Source organism: Sceloporus undulatus, chromosome 9 (assembly GCF_019175285.1).
Source record: "Sceloporus undulatus isolate JIND9_A2432 ecotype Alabama chromosome 9, SceUnd_v1.1, whole genome shotgun sequence".
NCBI classification, from domain to species: domain Eukaryota; kingdom Metazoa; phylum Chordata; class Lepidosauria; order Squamata; family Phrynosomatidae; genus Sceloporus; species Sceloporus undulatus.
In genome coordinates, this window is record NC_056530.1 from 22,346,030 (window position 1) to 22,365,894 (window position 19,865).

General features: G+C 41.3%; 1 protein-coding gene across 1 annotated transcript in view; it reads left to right on the forward strand.

Annotated features, from left to right (window-relative positions):
• The window catches only part of ARHGAP35 (Rho GTPase activating protein 35), a 61,215-nt gene that overhangs the window by 6,682 nt on the left and 34,668 nt on the right, over positions 1-19,865 (forward strand). Inside the window, exon 2 of the mRNA XM_042440759.1 lies at positions 13,521-17,418. Coding sequence (XP_042296693.1) covers positions 13,726-17,418 — 3,693 coding nt within the window. The 5' untranslated portion in view covers positions 13,521-13,725. The remainder of the gene's footprint in view (positions 1-13,520; positions 17,419-19,865) is intronic.

Consider the following 19,865-nt stretch of genomic DNA (forward strand, 5'->3'; position numbering starts at 1 on the left):
GGACAATTACTCCACCCTTTTGCAATGTGTCTTGTGTTTAATGCAGTCACATTTGATCCACAGGCCATTTGTTTCTCGTTTCTGGTGGGGAGTAGGTAGGTTTTCCCAAGAGCAGAATGGCTGTTGCTGTTCTGGATAGAGAGGTTACTCTTGATGATCTCGCTGTCTGCCTCTTTCCCCTTGGGTCTGTGTTTTCCCATCTGAAAGCTCCTCAGTGATATAATGTGTGTGGGCTTGGAGCTTGTCAGTGGGAGACAGGAACTGGCCGTCACGCTTGTCTCTTATGCAGCAAGAAGAGACTTTCTTCCTGAACCAGAGCCAGCCTCATCATTTGTCTCTAACCCAAGACTGGGCTCTCTTGTGCTTCAGGAAGAAGCAAAGTTAGCTTAGAAGATGATCTAATGATAAAGATGGTTGCATTCTTATCTCATTAAGGCCAGTATCGGATATGAGCTTTTAGAGGCAAAGTGTTTTCACTGGCTTCCTTGTTACATTTCTGAAAAGGTTGCACTTGCAGCCAGGTGTTTTCGTTTAGAATAACATTGCCCACTTTTTAAAGCTACTCAGTACTTGATTTACACTAGCTTTATGCAGATTTAGTGAGTAAATGTGTATTCTAAGCTCCACACTAGGTTGCCTCACTTCGGGACCCTTTTGATGGTCCGCATATTGGCTGTCAGGCTTGCATACAAGACTATATGTGTAGACTGCACAGCTTGTAAATCCATGCCAGTAGAACTTAATACCTTTTAAATATCTTCTTTAAAAATGGCATACAGATGCCATGGTTGTCATCTACAATCAATGGGCAAAGACAGTGCAGAACCAATCCCTTGCCATACTTTTGCATGAATGTGTACATGATGCGTATTTGATATTCAGAAAGGTTCACCTTAAGTACCATTACATTTCATTCACAGTGTTAAGCTTTACAAAGCTGTGGTTTCAGGGTAGCTTGAAGGAGTAAAATGTCTAATGCTGTTACATGCACCGATAATAGAGCTCTGTGATATTTTCCAAATATATTTCAGCAACATTTTAAATGCTTGTTTGACAGCTTCTTTAACATCCATGTAGTAGTGATGGTAGAAGATACAGTAGTGTGCCTGTAAGAAAGGTTAACCAAACCAATAGGCCTCTGGAGTAAGCAGTTTAATGCTTGGTGTTGAGGTTTTAAGTAGCCAGTACCTGAAAATTCGACCAGGCCATATTTTGTCTACTCTCAAGGTTATGGTGGGGAGTGAATAGTTTGCTCTGGAAAGTAACCAAGACAAAATTTGGAAAAAGTCAGTGTCAGCTAATTTTTTTGTTGTTATTGTGTGCCTTCAAATCATTTCTGACTCATGGAGGCCCTAAGGCAAGCTTATCATGGGTTGTTGTTTTACAAGATTGGTTCAGAGGAGGTTTGCCATTCATTGCCTTCCCCTGAGGCTGAGAGCCTGTGACTTGCCCAAGGTCACCCAGTGGGTTGAAAAACCTAAATTCTGTTAATCCAGAGTTTGAGTCACAAACCCAATAGGTTGGTGGGGTTTGGACTGAGAAGTAAAGCTGAATGCATTCTGCTGAAATCCTTTTAGTGGCACATGTGCACATACATTTTCTTTAGGATGAATGCAGACAGATATTCACTAGCCCTTTGTGCACCATCCAGAATCTTGCCCTAGGTACTGTCCATCCTGGTGGGCCGCTTGTACCACCTCTGTTGAGGAAAATAGGAGGAAGTGTTTGAAGACGTGAAGAACTGGCTGAATTCAGTTGCAGAGGGATGTGAAGACCCTTTTCCAGGAGTTAGAGCCCTCTTTTTCTTTTCCAGTCCAGGGCTAGCGATGTGTCGAGCTGGTCACACACACCATTAAATTCTCTGCAGCACATAATAGTAGCCCCTCTCTCTTTTTCTCTCTCTCTCTCTTTTCTTTTTTACAGCCTGAGATGCTTCCAGATCAGTGGGGCTTGGCAAGAGAACTGAATGCAGCTTCTTAGTTATTTGAGGTTGAAATGGAGCTTAGCTTAGTCTTTCTGAAAACCCTATACTCATTTTGTGAATCCAGAGACAAATACTTCAGTTGACTTTACAAACCTAGAAAGCCATCTCTTGGTCTTTTGCTAATGTGTGAAAAGCTCAAGTGAGGCAAGCATGGCCAGATTTGGATTTAGAAGTGGTTCTATTTTTATGGGATAATTGCTTTAGTAGATTTTTTTGAGAGGTGGTTGGGGTTTTTGTTTTTTGCCCTGAATTTCATGCTGACCCTGCTAATAGAGGATGTCAGAAGAATTCTTGAATGTAGGAAGATGTCAACTTCTTGTTAGCTGACCTGTTAGCAGATTGAGTGCACAATCCTCTGGGAACATATTGATTGCAAGTCCCTGTGAAATGGAAGGCAAGTGAGAGCTGTGCTCTTGTGCAGCACCTATTAATTTCACTGGGATGTATGTAGGTAGCGTTTCCCAGTGGATTGCCTCTCTTCAACTCATCTGCTACATTACATCTGTCATTTTGAGATGCCAGGTTCTAGTTAGTTGTTCGGTTATAACTGCAGAATTATTTTTCAGTAGCAATCATTTGTGTGTTGGAAGGGGAAAAACACCTTTGGTCACTGAAGGCCCCATACAGACAGGCCAAAATAAAGCTGCTTTGGGTCACTTTGGAGATATGCTGTTTTAATGATGCATGCGTCCTAAGAGGCCAGAAGCCATGCCAAAGCCACACTCCAGTCCTAAGGAGTGTAGCATAGCTTTGGCGCAGCTTCCGGCATCTTAGGATGCAGACATCATTAAAACAGCATACTTCCAAAGTGACCCGAAGCAGCTTTATTTTGGCCTGTCTGTATGGGCCCTGAAGATACCTCTAAAGGTAAGGAAACCAGGAAGAGGATTAAAGAAAAGGGGGGAAAGTTACTTTCAGTCTTCTTTTCAGCCGATACATATATTTGTACCTTTCTCTACAAATTTAGATCGTATTCCCTTTCAATATATTGTGAAGTTGAAGGCTTTCATGGCCGGCATCCATAGTTTTTTGTGGGTTTTTCGGGCTACCACAGATGCTGGCGAAACGTCAGGAATAAACTCTTCTAGAACATGGCCACATAGCCCCAAAAACCCACAAAAAACTTTCAGTCTATTATTTCTAATCATCAAAACCAACATTTACCCTGTCAATTTCCCTTTTTTTTCTCAGGAGGTCTGTAAAGGGTTGGCAGTCTTTAAGAAATGTCATGGCTCTTCAGTGAGATTTAACAAATGCAAGTGCTGTAGGCTATATTTCAGAGGAAGGAACTGGCAAAATTAACTGAATACCCCTTGCCTAAGAAAATCCTATGAAATTCATGGGGTTGCCATAAGACCGGCGACTTGAAGACACTCTCTCTCTCTCTCTCTCTCTCTCTCACACACACACACACACACACTGACCCAGCTGGGGAGAGAATCCAGGCTGCTTGGCCGCTTTCCAAATCTTCCACCATCTGAGCTGTTAGATGCTTCAGAGTATTGGGATGCTACACTGACAGCAGCAGTGCTTAAGCAGGCGATAGAATGTCTCACATTATTTGCCTGATTCTTACAGGTTTAAAGCCTAATTCTGTTCCCCTGAGAATGTGGTTAGGGTTATAATAAGGCATTGGAATAATAGGGCCAAATCCAGCTCATCTCATTCTCTTGTACATCTTGAATTTTGGTGTGGAAGCTAGAGTTTCCTGTGGTAGTGGCAGATGTGTTTGAGTGGCGCTTCCTCAGCTTTTCCAAGACAGAATTTAAAAGAAAAGCCTTGTTGTTCATAGCTCAGTAAGCTGTAACAACACGGAGGTACAGATGACCCAAAAAGTGCACATTACTACTGTATACTTAAACATCATGGACAGGAAAGGCTTGGCCCTGCAGAGTGCTGAGTGGCTCTGTAGGGCATTATTTGAAATACGTTGGCTAAATGAGTAGCTGTTTGCCAGTAGCAGTGCCTTGCACACTAAGTAGCATCAGAAGGGCTGAGGAGTGCAGGACGATAACAGACTTCAAAACTTAGTGCATATGCCTCTGCATTTTAATTGGCATCCTGATATACCCACGTTGTACAGTGGGAATTCTTCACATTCTTATTTGGTGATACAAAAAGACTTGAACAGCCTTATTAGTAAAAATAGCTCTTTAAAGATTAGAAACAGATTTGTCCTGCTGTTACTGAGGAGGTGTGATGCTGTTGTATTTTCAGATGCGCCTTTAGCTTCCTTTTGTTGGAATGGGGGGGAAATTAGGTACAGATGCAGATGGGACCCTTTAATTTATCTGAGTATGGGTTCAAATGGTAGAAAAACAAATATATGAACAGTTTTCAGTATGATTAAGCAGGTTAAAATGGATAAGTAATACTGATTCAAGCAAGGACTGTAGCATGACACCTACTAGCAATTTTTGAATTTCATACAACTCTATTTTGAGTGAAGAATAAAAGGGTGTGGAAGATTATCTGACCTTGTTAAAACAGAAGACATTCTGGCTCATGCTAACATAGGTAGGTCCTATGGACATCCTAACAGCCTTACCAGTGATATGAAGGGTAAATAGGTTTCAGCAAAAAAGAAGGGAGGACGAAATAAAAGGAGTCTTGTGGCATCTTTAAGGCTGACCAGTTTATTTTAGCATGAACCTCTGTGGATTACAGTCCACCTCTTCACATGAATTGAAGAGTTCAAATATTCATGCCTCAGATTATGTGAACAGTCACATAACTTGAATGATAGCCATGTTAGTCTATTTGAATATTGGAAGAAGGGGAGGAACGTTTTGGAAAAGGGGTGCAATGGTACCTAAGGTCTCCGTAAAGCTCTTGAGAAGATCTGAAAATTGTGAAGACAACATGGTCCTCGAGAGATGCCCTCTTGAGGTCCAGAGGGCTTGCTATGTCTGGGAAATATAAAGTGTAGCTCAAGTAGCTGTCTTCCCTTTTGTGCCTCATTTATCTTTTTAAGTCAGTACTGCCAAAGTTATGGGGCTTTGTTGCCTGCAGAACAAAGCAACGAGACGGTATCCCATCTGCTGGTCTAGGTGCCAAGCACAAAGGTGGCATAAATTGCCCATTGTTTCTTTTTAAAACAGTCTAGGAGAACACAGTTCTTTCTCTCAATGGGAAAAGGGGCGAAGGGCCCATTTGGCAGCACATAAATTTAAGAAGTCACTGAGTAGTTATGAAAAGTGCTCAGCGGCCCTGTTTCCAAAGGTTGGAATCCTTTACCTGGTAGCAGACAGTTCAATTGATTCAAACCACCTTTATATTTTCTATGGCAAGCAGGCATTGTTTTACTCCTAATCCCATATGGGAAACTGAATATGAAAGGAGTCTCCAATACATTTTGTATGTGTGCAATATGGAGGCCTTTTGCTTCAAGACAAAAATGGGGGGAAATAACTGGGATCTTCATCCAATCCCTGGTGCAACCTATTAACTGTATATAGCAATTAATTGCAGAAATATTAAACGAGAAACATGGCTTTTTTTCCTTTCCGTTGGAGTTCAGTTTTTATGGTGTGGGTATAAATTGGCACCCAACCCCACACCAAGCTAGACTCGAAGTTCCAGCACATGGATAGAACAATCCCACTTTAAAATTCAATTTGTGGTGTGACGTCTGTAGTTTGATTATATATCAAATTACAGAAGTCCTAGCAAATCATCAACTTGGTGAGTCTCCTTTTAAGTTTCATGGTGCATTTCATGTCTGCTAAGTTATGTTTAATAGGAGACTTCCTTATTTATATCTAAATAGAGAATCCTGTTATTTTTAAACTAAGCTAAGATGGATAGTTGGTCATAATGCATACTGTTTATAGAGAGAACCTTTCTATATTTCATTAAAAGCGTGTGAAGCATTTGGGGCACCGCATTACTTGCTAAATGTTATGACCCTGGTAAGAACAGAAGCCTTTTTTTATTCCTGTAAGGAATCCATGTGCTGGTTTTTGATCATCTTAACATTTCATATCCTCTTCTCATGTATATTAGCGGAGAAAGTTCCTTTTTGAATGGTGCTTGAAAATTTTTTCCTTGCTAAAGAAACAAGAGGAATCGCTGCCTATCATAGGAACTGACAATGGTATCGGCTCCTGTTTGATAAGCATAGACCTAAAAGCTCAAAGCAAGGAGTGTTTGTACAGCAGTCTGTGCATCATGCATTCATAATCAGCATGTGCACATTAATCCTTTGCCTTGCATAGATTTTTTAATGCCTTACAGATGTTGTTGCTTGAGCGCTGACTCCTATGAATATATTCTGCATTAAACACAAATGTTTGGATACATCCACCTATTGAAGGAAATGGGATTTGGGTAAGAATGAAAACCACATTTGGATATGAATGAAATATTTTGAAGCCTAAAGCACACAACACAAACACTTTAAAAATGACAGCAAACATCCAATCTTTCCTTTAATTTCTTTCACGGAAGTAGCAACTTCCCAGGTGGGGCCTAAATTATGCTGTAATAGATCTCAATGCATTCAGTGGGGCTTCTGAGAAGCATCCTTTTCCTGCTGCTGTTCCCAGTGTTAATTTAAAAAGCCAATTCCAAAATCACAGGAGCCTCTGGAGCATTATTTGATCTAGCGGCAGGACTCCATTACTTGATGGAGATAGCTGTAGAAGCGCTTGGGCACAGGCACAAAAACCTTTCTGCTTCCTCTTTGCTCATATCCAGAGTACTGTAAGGGAATTGCACAATCTTTCACTGAACTGGAAGAAGGGTTGTCTGCATTCCCCCTTCCCCCACTTTAGGAATGGGAAAGGGGCAAGCTACTAATGGCATGGATTTGTTAACTTAAGTTTTGCAATATGTTTATTTAACCAGAGCATTCATTCTGTTTCAGGGGTTCTAGCCAATGTTAGATATATTGGAGACTACATTGAGTACAGTTATGCTAAGTAAGCCTAAGGAATTTTTAAAAAATCTGTCTCTTATAAATGGCTTTTATATATGCAACTGTATGGTTTCTATCCACTGCGGAGACTCTTTGCTGTGATGCAGCCTTTGTTTTAGGGAAAGCTATTCAGGAACACAAAGTGGGAGTAATGCAGCAGCGTCCATACCTAGTTTCTCTCCTTGTACCAGTGAGTTTCCAAAGGAATCTGAGCCAAGGTGGCTCTCTTATTGGTGCACATGGCCTGAAAGCTCATGTAGACCTTGCATCTCAGAATGGCCCATCTGTTGCCAGAGATTAAATGTCTTAGATCCAGATGGTTAAAAGCTTAAATCAGCCTTTCCAAAGATACAAATGACCCATTTCAGAGATTTTCTGCACTTGAGCCACTGTGGCACAGTGAGAAAATTTACAACTCAGTGAAGGAATCCTTTCCTCATTGTCACACATACAGTATATTCAGTGGGCTGGAGCGGCACCTCTTGCGCTGCTGTGCTTCAGAGTCACTTGGCATTTGCATTGTTCAAAGTGATATTCAGCAGTCTGCAATTCTGAACATTAAAACTGCATCCATCTGAAGGCTAGCATTAAATACAAATAGCACAAGTGTTGTTCGCAGCAACCAATAGGCCTTAAATTAGGTTAATTTGTGGTATGTTTTAAACTGCTCAGCTGGGATGTGTTTAATTTTGCATAAGAATGGTATCCAGCAAACAGTGAAGATAATTTAACCTTGAGTTACTTGCAGCAGGGGACCGTTGCTCCTTTCCACCAATAAAATATGGTAATATAAGGTGGTATTTCTTGTAATTAAGGGAGGATTTAGTAGGGTTGACTTTAACACTTAAAAAGTCATAGGTACTTACAAAAATTACAGGTACTGGGTGTTGTTTTAGGAAAGGTATTTGCCTTTTCTCCTTGCTTTTATTTTCTGAGATGATGCATGCTGCAACACACATGGCCCATCTGAACCAAATGGCACATGTTCTTCAAAATAGTTTTTGTCGATGTGCAAGGTTTAATCAAATGAGCTGGCGTAGCTAATGCTGATGAACGCTGGCATTTGTGGTTCTTCAACCATTTCTGGAGGACCATTCCCACCTCGGATCAAAGCAACCATGGTCAACTACGCTTTCTTTGACTGAGTGACAAACTGTGTAAACAGTGTATCTTAAAGGTATATCTTGCTTGTGATAGGAAGTTCTAAAGCCTATAATTTTAGTGGTATCTAAGGAAGGAGCAGAACTTTCTGTCACAAGCAAGATATATCCTTAAGATACACTGTTTACATAGTATGTCACTCAGTTAAACAAACCTTAGTTTGGAAGACTGATAAAATATATGGCACTCCACATTGGTTTCCTAGGATGTACATGGTTTTGCATGCTACTGGGCACGGCATTTCGGAATCAATATCTTTCTCATAGTTTTCTCTAAGGCTGCTTGTTTGGTAGCATGGATGCTTTGGGCATTATGTCATGCATTAATTCAGTGCTCATTGCACAGTGACTTAGTGAAATAAGGGGATTGGACACAAGCACATAAATATACAAACCCAGACCTGTCGTTGTTTGCTGGATACAGTACTAGCAGAAATATATATAGCGTATCTGTTTTGGAGATGAATTTCTGCAGGCTTGGAATGAAGGGAGCAGCAAGAATGGCAGCATTTAGGCGGAGGAGAATATGTTGGTGGTTCAGAAGGGCAATAAGAAAAACAAGATAGAGTTCAGTTGGTTGTATGTTGAGATGCCTATATTTATCACTTCATTTTCTTTTAGTTTTGGTTTTTAAAGTTTTCTTGGTATTAAACACATTGACTCAGTCTTCTGTGCTCATAATTTTACTCTTACAAATGCACAGGAAAGTCTAGGCAGAAGAATAGCATGTGTTTGGATGTCCCAAAGCCACAGGGCTTCATTAAGCACAAGTAAATGTTTCAGCAGATCCCCATTAAGTATATTTGTGATGAAAGTTTTAGCGGTAGAGAAGTTCAGTGTCCAACAAGATTTATTTCTTTAAACAGGGCTGGGAATCATTTGGCCTTCAAGGTATTTGTGAACTCCAGCATTCCCCACCGTTGGGTATGTTGGTTAGGGCTGATGGGATGGGCAGTCTTTAACATCTGGAGGGCTAGATGATTCCAGCCTCCTCTTTAAAATAGTCTACATAATGATAGTGGTTTACCTGGAAGCTTTTCAGTTCAGAGGCCTTGCTTGCCCTTGTTTAGCTGTATCATCAGTTTGTTGCATGTGTCATCCTGCTGTTTTGTTCAGTTAAAAGTCTTCCACATCTTATTTTAGTGCTGGGCCAATCTTCTGCATTCCTCATTTGTTTGGGTAGCCTTCAGCTTTTTCCAGTATCAGCTGCTTCAGTCATTTCCATGCTGGCTTTTAGCGCTTTATGTTATGGCTGATGTCTTTTGGGCACTTCTTAGCAGTTCAACCAGCTAGCATTGGAGGTCCAGTATGGAGAAGATTGCTCTCAAGTTTATCTTTTGACTTTGCCTTGAGGGTTTGGTTGGACCTCCTGTTGAGGTGCTTCTCCTGGTTTCGTTTAGAGGCAAATCAGTTTTGTCCTATATGCCGGCTCTTTTTACTGTCTGTAGTATATTGGAGCACACATTATTCCCACCGTAACCCATAACCTGTAGGCTTGGGGTCCCACTACAACCTTTGAATTGGGATTTGCAGAACTATCCCACAGACTATGACCATGCAAGATCATGGTTTTGTGTCTGCCATTTGTGTAAGCACTTCCTTCCTGGTCAGTCTCTGAGACTGATGGAACATCACCTGAGGAAGAAAGAAAGAGTTAAAAGTGCATTACTTAATCACTTCCAGCAGCAAGAAGGTACTTTTGGGGGGCAGAAAAGAAGTGCAGTGGCATTTATATATAGGAAAAGTTTCTGGGTATGTGCTGTTAACTCTATCTCTACAGAATGTGTCACTTATACAAGCCCCATTGATTGGGGTCTTGGCACCGGTAGAAAACCTTTGAATTACAACTGTACTTAACTAAGATAAATGCCCAGCTGGCCTTCGGTTCAGAGCTGTCTTAAATTTGCCCTGCGTGTCAGCTTCCTCTTTCCCACTTTTTTTGGTTTGGTTTTGGCTGATGTTCCAAATTCTTAATCTGGTGACTCAGCTGATTTTTTTAAACTACCTCTTAGAAAAATTGAATGCTCTTAAGATCAAATGTTCCAGGTTTCTTTTTCTAAGTCAAGCGCACAATAGCGTTTTCAAACTTACAGCAAACCTTTTGTCTTCTGTAATTCATTCCAACTGAAGAACTAGTTAAACTGCATTATTCAGCCATCAAAGCAAAGGATAATTTATATTGGCTGCAGATTCAAAGTCCACATTCTCTGACAACAGGGTTTTTTTGTAACTATGAAGGCCAGCAATGTCATCTGTGTGGCAGTCCTCCCCAACCCCATTTTATAACCATTTTAAAAGAAAAGCCGAATGCTTAATGTATTGCAAAATTAACATAATTGTGAAATTTCCCAAGTGTTTCTTAATTTAAGATAACCTCTGCATTAGTACTTAAATCCTGGTTAATGCATCACAATAATATCTCTTAAGAACTGACTTAGGTCTTTTCCACACTTTAACAGTTGTGATCCTATTAGACTGAGCCTTGTCTATTTGCGGAAACATAATCTTCCTGATGAAAGGAAAAATCAGATACCGTTGTTGACCTTAAACCAAAAAGCAAATATTGCTTTCATTTGGTGTGTTCTGTATTGGCAACACTGGTTTTGGAAAGTATGAAATATTTTGGAAAGACTGGAAGCAGAAAGGTTTATATCGGCATGTAGGAGTAGTTCAGCAGTTTCAGCTGCTCCATGCTATTCATTGAGCAGACTTGCTTTTCTTGCTGCTTTCACATTCCCTTTCTCACATTTCTTGGTACTGCTGCAGTAGTTGAACTGTCTGGTGTAGCCAGGTGACAAAGACAGAAAGTGGACATATGACTAATGTTCACACCTTATGACAGTTAATTTGTAGTTAAGGAGACTTTTTACTGTTTGTTGGCATAACCCTTTGCCCAGTGAACAAGAATCACTCTCCTTCTGTAAACTGGATTATCTAGTCACCTTGTCTTACAGATTTGTTTCAGGGAATTTGAAAGTGGTCATGGCTCATCATCTTGCATGCATCCTCTGTCCCTTGAAATTATCTAAAGCAAAATAGGTGATCCCCAGATGTACTGATATTGTAGGTTTGAGTCATGTGAAAACTATTCTTCATGGAAGCATATTGCTCTTCAAGAATATTGCCAGCTAAACTTTTGAGTGGCAGTGATCTTCAGGTATTAAGCAATGCTAAGCCTAAATGGTCACAGTGAAAGTATTATTTATACTAGTAAAGGGGAGAGTGTGTATGTGTATTTGTATGTGATGTGTATTTGTATGTGATGTATGCTAAGGTGACCCCAGGGATGGCCAGCACATGGTTATTTCATTACAGCTGCCCCACTCTATCCACACATTCTTTGTTCATGGATTCAAGTATCCATGGCTTGAAAATACTCCAAAAAGCAAACCTTGATATTGCCATTATATAAGGAACACCATTTTACTTTGACATAGTATTTATTGGGACTTGAGCAGCCACAGATTTTGGTATTCATGGGGTCCTGGAACCAAACCCCAGCAGATAACAAGGGCCCACTGCATTTTAAAGAATGGATGGATTAATTTTAGTTCATTCAAATCTCTCTCTAGCCTGATGTACCATCCTGAGTCTTTAGGTGAAGGATATGGTTAACCAGTGCAGAGGAGGCTTGAATCAGACTTGGCATATTCATTTCTCAAAAAGAATGGAGGGGGCAGAAGGGGAAAAAAGGAGGGAAGGAGAGCATGGAGTGAAGGGACAGAAAGGTCACCTGGGCAGGTGTGTAAGTGGAAGGAGAGCACTTTTTGGGGTAAAGAGATAGAGAAACTACCAGAGTAGGTAGCTGAGTGAGAGCAGCAAGGTGGAAATGAAACTAAGGGGTTTTAATCCATATGGAATGGGGTACATATGAACCGAAATGGTAACTGACCACATTTTAGTTCGTGAGAACCTCCAAAACCTAAATTCTAACAACAGGCCACAGCATTCCAGTACAAAGGGTATTAGATTTGGTTTGGGCTTAAATTCCCATTATATTTTGGATAGACTTTGGCAAAAAAATCAGCAGCATATGGGCACATCCACCTACAGCAGTTATTTTGAAGGAAAGCAAGATAAAAGGTTAAATCAGTGTGCATGATAAAAAAAATACTGCTTGCATTTTATTGTGGGGGACTGAAAGCAGCTGAAAAAACCCCTAGAAATGCCTTAGTGAAAGAAAACGTTGTTTCTTAGAATATGTATTTTATTCATATACTGTATACAGTGATTTATTTCCTGAAAGTTGTGCTGCTTTGGTGGTTGCTTAGGGAAAGAGCCAAGCAGTAGTGCCATCACTGGACTCTGTAGACAATAGTTAAAAAACCACAACTCTTCCTAATGTGAATGTTTAACCCTAAAGATGGGTTAAGGATTTAAGGATGTGCTCTTTCTCTGTTTTAGTCTCTGGCCTTCTATCAGCTTCCCAACATGTAAATGCCCATTAGATAAAGAACTTTTCATCTTTGTGCCCGGGAAAGCTGTGCTTGTTGATTTCTGCCCACTGAAGACATGGGGTTTTTGCCAGGAAAAAAAGACATTGTAGCTCAGCCCCTGAAATAAAGTTGTTTAAAAATTGCCCATTCTGCTCTTCTCACTCAAGTCTTTCTGATCCTCACCCTGTTCCATATTCCATTGATACTCCTTTCTCTGTCCCCATGAGCAGTGCTCCCTCCCTCCCCCACAGAGCAGGGGAAAAGCCACAGCATTAGGGCTCATTTGCACAGCACAATGCTAATAGAGCTCTTCTTTATGCCAAATGCAGCCTCTATGATGTTGCCCCTGTATTGAAACAGGGCTGCATTGTAGATGTTGTGGGCAAGGCTTTCTCGTCCCTTCCTCCCCATTATGAGAGAAACTTTTCTTGGAAGCCTCAGTACGAAGTAACTTCCTAAAGATGCATGCAAGGCTTTCCCCCCCTTTCCAGCCTTACTGAAATGGTGAGAGCCCCAAAACAGCATTTAGAAGTGCTGCTTTGCTGAGTCTGTTAAAAGCAAGCATGTTCCCTTTTTCTTCCCAGTCCAAAGCAGGAAGATGAGCAGCTCTGCTTGCTTTGGGCAGTATCTTGCCTATGAGATAAAACTGCTGCCTTCATACTGGTCTGGCAAAGGAGCACAGTCTGCTTGTTTGCTACCCAAAATGGTGGTCTCTTTCATTTTCTGGAGTGTATGAAGAGATGGAGATTGTCCCTCAAATGCTGTTTTTTTAGAGCACATCTATCTTTTCCCCTAAAAGCAACGCTCAGAGGCTTTTCTTGCTTGCTTCCTGTATGGAGATCTGTGGGAAGTTTTCAGGACACAACTTTGAATTCACTTTGCTTTTGAATCTGGTATAGAAATGGGTTTAAAGCTTAACGTATCTCTTTGTCATGTGGATGCATGTTTGCATGAAAGATCTCTTGCACTTGTGCTGTAACTTGAGTCATTCTAAAACTAATCATTTCCACCCTTTCTTCTAGGGAGAAATGCTGCCTATCCAGTTGTGAAGTTCAATGATAACTGAGCCACTGCTAGTACACACAGCATGGGAACAGCCATCTCCACTGTCTTGGCCATCATCCATATGGATTGCTAGTACAAACCCATCCGTTATTGAGATTGCATGGAAATACAGCTGATATTAATACTCTCGGAAGCAGCCAAGGCTAACAGGATGTTTGGACGATGATGATGGCAAGGAAGCAAGATGTCCGCATTCCCACCTACAACATCAGTGTGGTCGGCTTGTCTGGGACAGAGAAAGAGAAAGGGCAGTGTGGCATTGGGAAATCTTGCCTGTGCAATCGGTTTGTACGACCCAGGGCAGATGACTTCCATTTGGACCACACTTCAGTTCTCAGTACCAGTGACTTTGGAGGAAGAGTGGTCAACAATGATCACTTCTTGTACTGGGGGGATGTGGCACGTTCTCTGGAGGACTGTGTGGAATGTAAAATGCATGTTGTGGAACAGACTGAATTTATTGATGACCAGACTTTTCAGCCTCACCGCAGCACAGCCCTGCAGCCCTATATCAAAAGGGCAGCTGCGACCAAACTTGCATCGGCTGAAAAGCTCATGTACTTTTGCACTGATCAGCTTGGGCTGGAGCAAGACTTTGAACAGAAGCAGATGCCGGATGGGAAGCTGTTGATCGATGGTTTTCTTCTCTGCATTGATGTCAGCCGGGGTATGAACAGGAACTTTGATGATCAGCTCAAGTTTGTTTCAAACCTATACAATCAACTCACAAAAACAAAAAAGCCCACTGTGGTAGTTCTAACAAAGTGTGACGAAGGGGTAGAGCGGTACATTAGAGATGCACACACTTTTGCCTTAAGCAAAAAGAATCTCCAGGTGGTAGAGACGTCTGCCAGATCCAATGTGAACGTTGACTTGGCTTTCAGCACTTTAGTGCAGTTGATAGACAAAAGCAGGGGGAAGACTAAAATTATCCCTTACTTTGAGGCTTTGAAGCAGCAAAGCCAACAGATTGCTGCTGCAAAAGATAAGTATGAGTGGCTGGTGAGCCGCATTGTTAAAAACCACAATGAGACTTGGTTAAATGTCTCACGGAAGATGCAGTCCTCTCCAGAGTACCAGGATTATGTCTATCTGGAAGGGACACCAAAAGCCAAGAAGCTCTTCTTGCAACATATTCATCGCCTTAAACAAGAACATATAGAGCGCCGGAGAAAAATGTATCTTGCTGCTTTGCCTCTTGCTTTTGAAGCCCTTATTCCAGACTTGGATGATATAAACCATTTGAGCTGCATAAAAGTGGAGAAGCTGTTGGAGTCTAAGCCAGACTTCTTAAAGTGGTTTGTTGTTCTTGAGGAGACTCCCTGGGATGCTACCAACCACATAGACAACATGGAGAATGAACGCATTCCATTTGACCTGATGGAGACTTTGCCTGCACAGCAGCTCTATGAGGCCCATCTAGAGAAGCTGAGGAATGAGAGGAAAAGGGCAGAAATGAGAAGGGCTTTCAAAGAGAATTTGGAGACGTCCCCTTTCATAACGCCAGGAAAACCTTGGGAGGAGGCTCGTAGTTTCATTATGAATGAAGATTTTTATATGTGGCTTGAAGAGTCTGTGTACATGGATATTTACAGTAGACATCAAAAGCAGATTATAGAGAAGGCCAAGGAAGAGTTTCAGGAGCTGCTTCTAGAATACTCAGAACTGTTCTATGAGCTGGAGCTTGATGCCAAACCCAGCAAAGAGAAAATGGGTGTCATCCAGGATGTGTTGGGCGAAGAACAAAGATTTAAAGCACTACAAAAGCTACAAGCTGAACGAGATGCCCTGATCTTGAAACACATTCATTTTGTGTATCACCCTACAAAGGAAACCTGCCCCAGCTGTCCAGCTTGCATAGATGCTAAAATTGAGCACTTGATAAGTTCCAGGTTTATAAGGCCTTCTGATCGCAATCAGAAAAACTTACTTTCTGATTCCAATATAGATAGAATCAACCTAGTAATTCTTGGTAAAGATGGACTCGCACGTGAGTTAGCAAATGAGATTCGAGCTCTTTGCACAAATGATGACAAGTATGTGATAGATGGGAAAATGTATGAGCTCTCCTTGAGACCGATAGAAGGTAATGTCAGGCTTCCTGTGAATTCTTTCCAGACACCAACATTTCAGCCTCATGGTTGCCTCTGTCTCTATAACTCCAAGGAATCTCTGTCTTATGTAGTTGAAAGTATTGAAAAGAGTAGGGAGTCGACTCTTGGTCGAAGGGACAACCACTTAGTTCATCTTCCTCTGACTCTCATTCTGGTGAACAAGAGAGGCGATACCAGTGGAGAAACATTGCACAGCTTAATACAACAAGGACAGCAGATTGCCAGTAAGCTTCAGTGTGTCTTCCTCGACCCTGCTTCTGCTGGCATTGGCTATGGGCGTAATATTAATGAAAAGCAAATCAGTCAAGTTCTGAAAGGCTTGCTAGACTCGAAGCGCAACTTAAATCTTATGAGCTCAACAGCAAGTATTAAAGATCTGGCCGACATTGATCTTCGGATAGTCATGTGTTTGTTGTGCGGAGATCCTTTCAGTGCAGATGATATACTCCTCCCTATTCTTCAGTCCCAAACCTGTAGGCCTTCCCATTGTGGAAGCAGTAATTCTGTGTTACTTGAATATCCCATAGGACCACACAAGAGACGTATAGAACTCTTCTTGCTTTCATACCATTCCTCATTTAGCATTAGGAAAAGCTGGTTAGTCCATGGCTATGTTTTGTTTTATTCGGCTAAACGTAAAGCATCTCTGGCTATGTTACGTGCCTTTCTTTCTGAAGTGCAGGATATTATCCCTGTTCAAATAGTGGCACTCACAGAGGGCTCGATAGATGTTCTAGACAATGATTTAAGTAGAGAACAGTTAACTGAAGGAGAAGAAATTGCCCAGGATATAGAAGGAAAGTTTACCACTATCCCTAGTAGTCAGCCTCAACATAAACTAGAAATTTTCCACCTGTTTTTCAAAGATGTTGTGGAGAGAAAAAACATAATTGAAGCCACCCACATGTATGATAATGCTGCTGAAGCCTGCAGCACAACGGAAGAAGTGTTTAATTCCCCCCGGGCCGGCTCACCTCTCTGCAATTCAAACCTTCAGGATTCAGAAGAAGATATTGAGCCTCCAACCTACAGCCCTTTCAGAGAGGACACATCGCTGCCCAGTTTGTCCAAAGATCTTTCTAAACTTTCCATGGAATTGGAGGGGAATGATGGTCTGTCTGTCTTTTCTGTTATGAGCACTTTTGAAAGCAAACTGAACAACAAAGTACCTCCACCAGTGAAACCAAAGCCCCCTGTCCATTTTGATATTACAAAGGGGGATCTTTCTTACTTGGAGCAAGGGCATAGGGATGGCCAGAGGAAGTCTGTGTCTTCTAGTAGTTGGCCTCCTACAGATGGCTTTGACCCTTCAGACTATGCAGAGCCCATGGATGCAGTAGTAAAACCAAGGAACGAGGAGGAAAACATCTACTCGGTGCCACACGACAGCACCCAAGGCAAAATCATCACCATTCGAAACATCAACAAAACCCAATCCAATGGAAGCGGTAATGGGTCAGACAGTGAAATGGACACAAGCTCCTTAGAACGTGGCCGCAAGGTGTCTATCATTAGTAAACCAGTGTTGTACCGGACAAGATGTGCAAGGCTTGGGAGATTTGCCAGTTTCAGGACCAGTTTCAGTGTGGGCAGTGATGATGAATTGGGGCCCATTAGGAAGAAAGAGGAAGACCAGACATCGCAAGGTTATAAGGGAGATAATGCTGTAATTCCATATGAGACTACTGATGAAGACCCCAGGAAAAGGAACATCCTGCGTAGCTTGAGGAGAACGACTAAGGTAACATCATGGTTTTTGGAAAGGGGGGTTACTTTCTATTATTTGGCAGCTTTTTCTCTCAAATTTTAGCTAATACTTCTTTGGAAGCAATGAGTGAGAGAGTAGCAAGGAAAAGGGATTTGTTTCAAGTAAGGAAACTCCCCATATTCCAAGAACATTTGCAGTTTTTGAATCTCCTATAAATCCACCATAAATAGGAAATAGATGTGATTCTGTTACAGTGGAGAGCTGCTGTTTTAGGCAAGTCTTAGAGACGTTGCTTCACATCTGTGAGATATAAACAGTTCTTGTCCTTTTATGTACCTTAGATAATCACAACTCCCAGCAGATTATCCCCAAGTGAGCACAACATATTATCCCTATTCCTGCTTCCGTATTTTGAGGTGACTCTTGCTGATTTCCTCCTCTGATTGAGATTTGAGGTGTCTGTTTAGTCATTATGGGAAATAGATTTTAATGGAAGATTCTAAACTATATCTCCTGTTAAGTATCCTGTCAAATCTAGCTTCTGAAAACAAATTAGGAACAAGAAATAGCTGGTCCCTTAAGGAATGGTGAATTTTGACAGACAGTTGTCTGACACACACTGTGTGAACCTTGTGTTTAAACTCACCGTTTGGAAGCTTAATTATTCTGAGAGGGAATGACTTCTAAAATGCGCTGAGAAGCCATTCAAACTTCAGTTATATGTAGAAAGAGACCTATTTTTTCCTATGAGTTTTAATAGATCTCTAACTTAGCTCTCAACTGAGTTATTTTCTTAACCTGGGCTTTTGTAAAGGGCTTTTTCCATTGCAGCACAAAAGGCTACTGAACAGAAAAGTAGGTTCGTTTCTTTCATGCAAAGACTTTTGTCTCTTTAAACAATGTCGTGACTGCTTTGCAAAACAGTGGTGATTTCATACTTGCAGCAGCTGTCCTCTTGCCAGCAGGGTATACTTCTCTTCATTGGCATTAGAGCCCTGTTCCTGGAAGAGGGGGAAAACAACAACAACAAAGGCAGACTGGTCTGGCAAACCTCTTTTTGAGGAAGCTTTGAATAATAGCATAGATTTTTCAGAAGTAGAAAAAGAAAGATCTGTTATTTCAAAATTCTGCTATGGCTTTGCAGTGGAAGCTGACAGCAGAAAAAGTAGCATGCCTATTTTTAGAAAACCTTACTCAGTCCTGCTTTCTTGGATCACCAGCGGGAAAACATCTCTTGATGAGAAAGGATGTGAATATCATTAACTCTTCCTTTCCATTATAGTGAAACCTGTGTATGCCACTTCTGTATCTTGGCACCTATTTTAACTGCCATTGAAGGGAAGATGGTAGACTTAATTTTTTCAGGAAGGAAAAGTTAGCCATCTAAGCTTTTTAGTATTTTCCAGAAGCAGAGAAGCTGTTTGTAGGAATGCCAGCCCACCATCAGAAAAAGAACACAAAGTCTGATTGGAGTGCTTTTACGGCAGGGGAAATCCTTAAGGGGCTTGGAAGCAAGGATGGTGCTAACCTGCTACATAATCGACAGAGCAAGTTAACTGCCAGATAAAATTAGTAAAGCTTAAAGCTGATGCAAGAACAATTAAGTGAGTTGAAAGCTCTCTTGGAAGTGCTGGGAGTGCATCTCAAATGCGTCCTTGTTCGAGGGTGGAAAAGACAATTTAGGCAAAGAGTTGTACTGTTAAAGAATCAAAAACAACTGACTGACACTGACACTGGCATCCATTAAACAAGGATACTTAATCGTATTAATAGTCTTTGGAGCGCTTAATGTTGTAACAGGTGAACTTTCTTTGGGAGTCCTCAGAGGGAAAGCCATTGACTGTACCCTTTTCTGTCTCCCTGCTCAGAAGCAGGCTTCTTGTTCCAGCAGCAGTATCTGCCCAGTAACAGCACAAATGCTCTCCTGCTGCCCAAGTGTCTTGTAGCATCACCAGCAATGTCCATGCGTCCACCAACTGACAGGTTTAATGTTAAAGCAGAGAATCAAAGTGGGGCAGGCATACAGTACTTTTTAAAAGAACAGTCTGCCTCAGTGTAAGTGAACCATGGCCTGTATTGAAATGTGTTCAGATTGTTCTAGCATTGCCCTCCTTACAAATTCTGTACCTTACTTGGTGCTTTACGCGGTGTGAAACTGGAATACTTTTGTAGTGCAGAGGCAGCCAAAGAGTAGATTTCAGTGCTCTTTTTTTCCTTATTTGCAAAAAGCGTAACCATCACAGATGCAGTAGATTTTGTTGAGAATTTTTGTCCCACTAGTTTTATCTCTTAAAACAAAAATGTACAGGGCACTTGGGACATGGTTTGCACCTTTCCATGTCTTAATATTCCTGCCATGACTCTTCACACCTAAAATGTCCCATCTGTCTGGATGAATGTGAAAAGCTTATGGCAGGGGAGTACAACATGTCCATTACAATGGATTGAGATTTACATGATCACCACATTCAAGGGACCAA